Source organism: Alligator sinensis, unplaced genomic scaffold (genome assembly GCF_000455745.1).
Source record: "Alligator sinensis unplaced genomic scaffold, ASM45574v1 scaffold1286_1, whole genome shotgun sequence".
In the NCBI taxonomy this organism is placed as follows: domain Eukaryota; kingdom Metazoa; phylum Chordata; order Crocodylia; family Alligatoridae; genus Alligator; species Alligator sinensis.
Genome location: NW_005842606.1, coordinates 662,376 through 669,264, shown reverse-complemented (window position 1 = coordinate 669,264; position 6,889 = coordinate 662,376). Strand labels below are relative to the sequence as shown.

The 6,889-nt window shown below is 44.7% G+C and overlaps 1 protein-coding gene across 36 annotated transcripts in view; it reads right to left on the bottom strand.

Moving 5' to 3' along the window:
* The window catches only part of ABI3BP (ABI family member 3 binding protein), a 342,180-nt gene that overhangs the window by 196,683 nt on the left and 138,608 nt on the right, over window positions 1-6,889 (bottom strand). For all 36 annotated transcript variants that reach the window (XM_006033054.1, XM_025214794.1, XM_006033038.2 and 33 more), the window contains exon 5: window positions 2,200-2,381. In XM_006033054.1, coding sequence (XP_006033116.1) covers window positions 2,200-2,381 — 182 coding nt within the window. The remainder of the gene's footprint in view (window positions 1-2,199; window positions 2,382-6,889) is intronic.

Genomic DNA, 6,889 nt, shown 5'->3' with positions numbered 1-6,889 from the left:
CCCCCCCAGCTCTGAGAGTGGGGCATTAAATGGTTTTAAAAAAATGAAAAAAGGAAATAGGCGCAGACAGAGTGAGGAGGGTGGCATTCACTCCATCTGTCCCTGGAGCTTGGAAAACCCCAGCAGTGGGAGGTTCACTTTCAGGAACACCAGCTGCACCACCAAACCAGGATCCAAGCAGGTACAGTGGGGTGTCACTACTTCACCAGCAATGCTGAACACCCTCTCACTTGCAACACTGATCGGTGGACAGGACGGTGTTCCCGGGCAACTGTGGCCAGATCCGGCCACATCTGGCTGTAGCTTGCCCAGTAGGCCAAGGGGTCCCACAGCAGCGGCTTCACGTCCTCAGTGAGACAGGCAGCCACCAAGGCCTGAGTGCTACCTGCCTGATGGTAGAGCCTGGTGCCTCTGGACCCCACCATGGAAGCCATGCCCTTGGTCCACATTGGCAGCACCTGTGGTGGTGGAGGAGACTGGCTGGTGGATGGTATGCTGGCATGGGACAATGGATACCTGTCTTCCACATCCTGTCTCTACCATTCTGCTTCCTTGACTCTCTTCACCAGCACCTCTGTCCACTGATACAGGCTTTGGCTTCTGCATATGCTGCCCTTCACCCTCAGGTCACACATGGCGGCCAGCACATGGACCATACTGGACCAGAAGGGATAAAGTCATTTCCTGATGCCCTCCTTCACCTACCTCACCAGTGCCTGCATGTCTGGTGACAGCGGCTTGCCCCAGCCAGGAACACTGATCCCCTGTAAGCTCTCCATTTGGCTCTGAAGTTCCCTCACTATGGGGATCACCTGGCTAAGGGGGGCATCGCCAGCATTGAGGGTCTCAGTGGCCTCGAGGAAGGGCCTGAGGAGCACCAAGATCTGGGAATGCTATCCCACTCAGCTCTGTTAAGGGGGCCACTGATCCCAATCTCCCTGAGCAAGGCCATCTCATGGATGGCCTTCTGTTGCTCCACCAGCCTCTTGAGCATCAGGTATGTGGAGTTCCACCGAATCTCCACATCCTGCATGATTTTGTGCTGTAGGATGTTCAGCTCTGCCTGTTTGTCCCACAGCATCTTGCTCACCTTAATGGTCTGGTGGAAGTAGCCTGCCACCTTCCTGCATTTCAAAATGAGCTTGCTGGTGGTGCTGGCGCCATCACCAGCAGCCTTGTCTCCCTCCAAGGCATCCTAGACAGAGGTAGAACTTGTGTACCACACAGCAGATGCCAACGAAGTTGGCATCACAGACTGCCTTGATCATATTGGCCCCATTGTCAGTGACCATGAACTCACGGGTGAACTCACTCTACCCAATGAGCCACACCTGCACCAAGTGGGTCATGGCCCCCATTATCTTGGTTGCTGTGTGGGACTCATCCATCACCTTGGCTTGAAGGAAAGCCCACCAACGGCCTGATTAGTCACACCACCCTGAGAGAGAAAAGTAGGCACGATCTCCACCATGGCTACTCCAGATGTCCGAGGTGAAATGTAAGGCCACCTGTGGACCTGCCTTGCACAGCTCCTCCCCCAAGTACTCCCTGCATGCCTTATACGGTGAAGGCACCACCATCCTCCTGAAGGTGGTGCGTGCAGGCACTTGGTATGATGGGGTCATGAGTGCCATGAGCCACCTGAACCCTGGCCACTCAACTAAGGAGAAGCTGGCTGGCTATCCAGAGCAAGCATCTCCCCAACACTCTGGCTGATCTCACTCGCCCTTGCAACATGCCCCCATTTCTGTCCACTTTCCCCCAGCATCCCCGTGGTGCTCATGTGTTTTGTTCCCTTGCCCTGGCTGGTTTTGGCTCAGCGGTGCAGGCAGATAGTATATATGGAATCAACTGCCAGCTCAAAATGATCCCAGAACACACTACCCACTCATTTCTGGGGTGCGGGTGCATGTGTGGATGCTGCAATTTCCCCTTCCTCATCAGTCAGAGGCACAGCAACAGGAGAGGCGGACTCAGCTGAGCCGCTTGCCTCCGCACCCTCTACTTCAGCCTCCTCATGAGCTTGAAATGGGTCAAAACAGTGTTGAAACAAAACATCTGGTGACATTTTGCACAGCCCTACTGACTACCCAATAAACTGACAAGCTGGTCGATAGTGACTTCCTTATAAAGTATGAACTACAAGACTGCTGACAAATTGTATAATTTTGGTAAGTTGAAATGTTGTCAAGTACTTACTAGATAGAACAGTCTTGTGATTGAAACTCTTGCTCCAAATCCCATCTTCTGTGTTGTCTTTAACTCCAAATTCATATAGTGTGTTGGGCTTCAGATTTTCCACCACTGTCTCAGTAGCTGGGCAAAGCTGGAAAGCCCACTTCTTGTTTTTATCCTTTTCTCTGTAGCGAACTGTATAAAACCTGTTCAACAAAAATGAAGGAACTTTTTTTCATATGGAGGAAATGCATTCACAGGGAATTGATTTTTGAAAGGGACATTTCTTACTCTTTTTCTTACCTACAAATTGCTATGTGGGAAAGTTTTGCTTGTGGGTTTCTGTAATATTGCTAAAGATTCTTTACACAAATGGCCAAATCTTGTTATTTCCAGCCTCTTGGTGTCAACAAAGCAGCACACAGGTATAGACAAAATCACTATGGCTATGTCTACACTGATGAATAGGGCTGATCCCAGAGTAGTTGTCAGACAACCTGGGCCACATAATCTGCCTATATCACACTGTGCAACCAGCCTTCAAGTTCTCCACACTGTGCTTCTTGTTATTATTGCTATTAAATCCTATAAATCAGTCTGTAGATTACCTGACTGGTTATGGGTGAGAGGTAGAGGGAGAGAGTGTGTGTGTGAGAGAGAGAGAGAGAGAGACTTCTTTCTGATTTTCTAAACCTTTATGATAAAAATATTAAAAACAAAAGGTAAAAATGCTCACCAGGAGCTGAGCATGCAACACTTGTCAGTAACAACCACTCCATATCCCCTCCTGCCCCACCATACCCTTCATTGAGATAGACATTTAGGACTAGCTGCCCATCTTCCAGTTTACAGAGTGCCATCTTCATGGCCCTGTGTGACACAAACTGATACGCATTTTGTTACAAAGTGCTGTGTCCAAAATCAAATGTGCCATGCACCTGGACCAAGCAGCAGAAGAGTTGGAGGGCATTATCAGAGCTGGCCTCTGTGTGCTAGTTTCTGTGGCTTTTCAGAGTCAGCACCTGGGCCTGCCCCAGTTGGAAAGTGGTCAGGCAGATCACGCTCCCCTCATCTGCATGGTATGGGATAGAGAAGATGCATAGAGTCTCAGATAAGTCCAAATCCAGCATGCCCAAGAGGGCACTGAGGACAGCAAAGAGCAGCTGCAGCCAGGGACAGTCCGGAAAGGCATGGAAGAAAGTCTCCTTTTACCTCTTCTTTGCAGAAAAGACAGGCCACTGGAGCTGTGGGCTTAAGTGACATACAAATGTGCCCATAGCCAGGAGAGAGTGAGGAAGCATAATGCAGAAGAGTTGGATAGCAGGAGCAGGGATCTGTGCAATTGTGGCTGGTGGACTTTCTGTGTTCAAGGCCTGCACACCTGAGTTAACTCCTAAACAAACTGCAAGGAAGGGTGAGGTTAGCCTCATACCTGGAAGTTCAGCAGAGCTCTGGATACCTGACAGCCAAGGCCTGAGTGTAGAGATTTTCAATGTAAAAGGTTGGGGGGTAGGCTTGAGAGGGGCAGTCCCTAACAATCAGTGTACACATGTCCTGCATTGTCCTAGCAAAGGTAGCACTGGCACAATTCACTCTATGTGCATATTGCCTTCATCCAGCAGCTTCAGGCATCAGGGCACATTGGCACTGGGAGGGAAAGTAACTAAAGTTATAATACATCAGCTGCTTATCTCTTGTGGAAGACCTTTCTTGGCAGCAAGTTCCTGTGGTGTTCCAAAGTCTGTCAAAGCAGTATTGGCCCTCACAATAAAGTCCCCAAATCACAAGGGGGTGCAGTTCCAATGGTGTAAGTACAGTGCATAAATAATAAGTTGTACTTATATAACAACCTTCACTCAAGGATCTCAGGGAGCTTTACTGCAAAGTTCAAAATTACTCCTGACACTTTAAGAAAAGTGGGGAAATTGAGACACTACCTTCAAACAGTCTGAAAACCAATTTACTGGAAGATAGGAGAACTTTGAAATTAAAAACATGTTCCATGAGAGTTGCCTGACTTATGCCCTCCATCACCCTGGAAAACAATTACTCTGATACTAGCAAGTATAATTCAACACAGAATAATTTATTACAATTAGGACTGCAAAAAGCCCACATCTTGCCATAGGTTTTTATATTTAATATACATACTGTGTCACTGCCAAGATTTGTGAGGGAATACAAAGGTACCTGGCAGGCTTTTAACTCACGTATTGCTGAAACATGTTAGGCATACCTTAAATAAATAAATTTAATTTCCTCCTCTATCTTACATTTGCATCAACTGGAAAGGCACACATTCCATCCAGTGGTATTTTTCTTGACTTGAAAAATGACTCCAGGAGAAGGAATTTAAGGATACATAAATGATTAAAAACAAACAAACAAACAAACAACACTCTCTCCCCCTCTCTCATATGTGCCAAGAAATCACCCAGAAATCAAGAAAAGCATAAAAAGAGATACATTTTCTGATATGGATTTAAAATTTTTTCATACATAATATATAAAGACAGGTAGGGTGCAGAGAGAGTGGGATCTTAAGAAAACACCACAAATAACTCTTTAATCTAGCACAAAGGTCTAGTCATACTATTGAGGGTTAAGGTAGTTTCATGGGCCAAAAATAATATCACTAGCACATAAGCCCACCTTTGCCAATGTTACAAAAGAGTGCTTCTAGCTAGGATTATTATGAAAGGTAACTGCTGAACTTAGGGAAAATACTAAAGTAAACCCCAAGGCAAGTCAGGTTTCATATCACAGCAGTTTTCTTCACATGTTTAAAGAGTTGGATTGAGTTTATCTGTGTATTTTATCTAAATTGGTTTTTTCTTTCATTCCAATAGATTTAAACTTGCAAGGAAATCCAGATCTACCAATGTTGCATCAAAGCCCAACCCTTTGAGGTTCTCCTGCTGTCTATATCATGGTGAAATGTGGACTGAATTCAACCCCTTTCCTACAATACATGAGATGAAATGTAGAGAAACTTTACATTTGCCCTGTACCTTTATATCCTCGGATGAGAAACACTAAAGACAAAGGATAATTTTCCATGCATTTTTTAATGTTATTAATATCTTGGGATATTTATTTTCTACTCCCCACCACAAATTTGCTGTCCTACAGTCCCATGATTGTTAAAAGATTCAATGCTGTTTTCATCCTCAGAACTTCTGAAACACAAGTGTCTATCTACCTAATGCCATGAGATAACTTGATAACCTCTAACATATCTAGGGGTACGTGTTTTACAGAATTTGTTCTAGATACTGAAACATCAGCTTCTAGCAATCTTTTCATGCCTTTTGCAGGCTCTCTCATTGTCCTATGGCCACCTACTTAGCCCAAACTTTTGCTGCTCCCTCCATTACACATGCATGTGAGAATGTGTCTGCTTTCCTTTGATGACTGCATAGCAACATACCAATCCCAAGAGAGGTCAAATGGCAGAAATCTTTAGGCTTCTTTTCATTCACAGTGGATCTTCAAATTTTATAAACACTAGGGCATTAAACATGGTATCAGGCCTACAACAGTGTAATTGAAGTACTGCGTCCAGTTTTGAGCTCCTTACTTCAAGAAGGATATGGACAGTTTGGAAAGAGTCCAGTTCAGGGCAACATGATTAAAAGCCTCGGAGGAAAGACATATGAGTAAAGACTAAAAAACCTAGGGTTATTTACCTTGGAGAAGAGAAGGCTGAAAGGGGATCTGATAACAGTTTTCAAATATCTGAACTGTGATTATAGGGAGAATGGAGATGGGCTTTTTTTTGTGGCAGTAGGGGACAGGACTAGGAGCAATGGCCTCAGTCTGCAGCAGGAAAAACTTAGGCTGGAGATTAGGAGGAGCTTTCTGACTACGCGAGGGGACACGCACTGGAAAAGGCTACCCAGAGAAGTTGTGGAATCTCCATACTTGGAAACCTTCAAAAGCAGGTTGGACAGAAACTGGCCTGGGATTTAGTCAGGGATGATCCTGCCTTGAGAAGGGGGCTGGATTAGATGACCTTGTGAAGTTCCTTCCAGCTATACTTTCCTATGGTCCTATGAACTAATATTTTGCCTTGTATGTATATAACACATTGCACCTCTAATATTTTACAATCATTCTTCTCTTGCAAGTCCTGTGAGATAGGGAAATACCATCCCCCTTTATAGATAAGACTTACAGATACTTACAGGATAAGAGACTCAACATCACCAAGGCAGAGGTGGGTCTGAATCTGAAGTAATACTGCATCTTAGGTGGAGGTCTTGTAGTCTCTATTCACACTTCAGAGACTTTCAGACTTATACAAGGAACAAGAAAAGTAGTGACTTTTCTGCATGTAGAGAAAAAGCTTTAATTACTGTATATGAAATGAAGCTGAAGTGAAGTAGGGAAAGAGAGACCAATCAATTAAAATTAATTCCACAAAAATTAACAAAAAGGAGGAAAAACCTCACAAAGAACCTGTTAATCATGAATAAGGTTTTAACTGAATATAGTTCTAGCCTCCAGTGTAGAAACAGCTCTGGCCTTAGATAATAACCCCACAGGGAACATTCCTACAAACCAGCTTTATAATCAGGATTAAAAAAAACAGTGCAAAATCCAGTAGGTGGTTTGCATTCAGTTGTGCAAACTGCTTCATTAGGAATAGATAAGTATCCTATGAGAGAAGTGTTCTCTTGTCCAGCCTATTAAAACATCCATTGAGGGCATA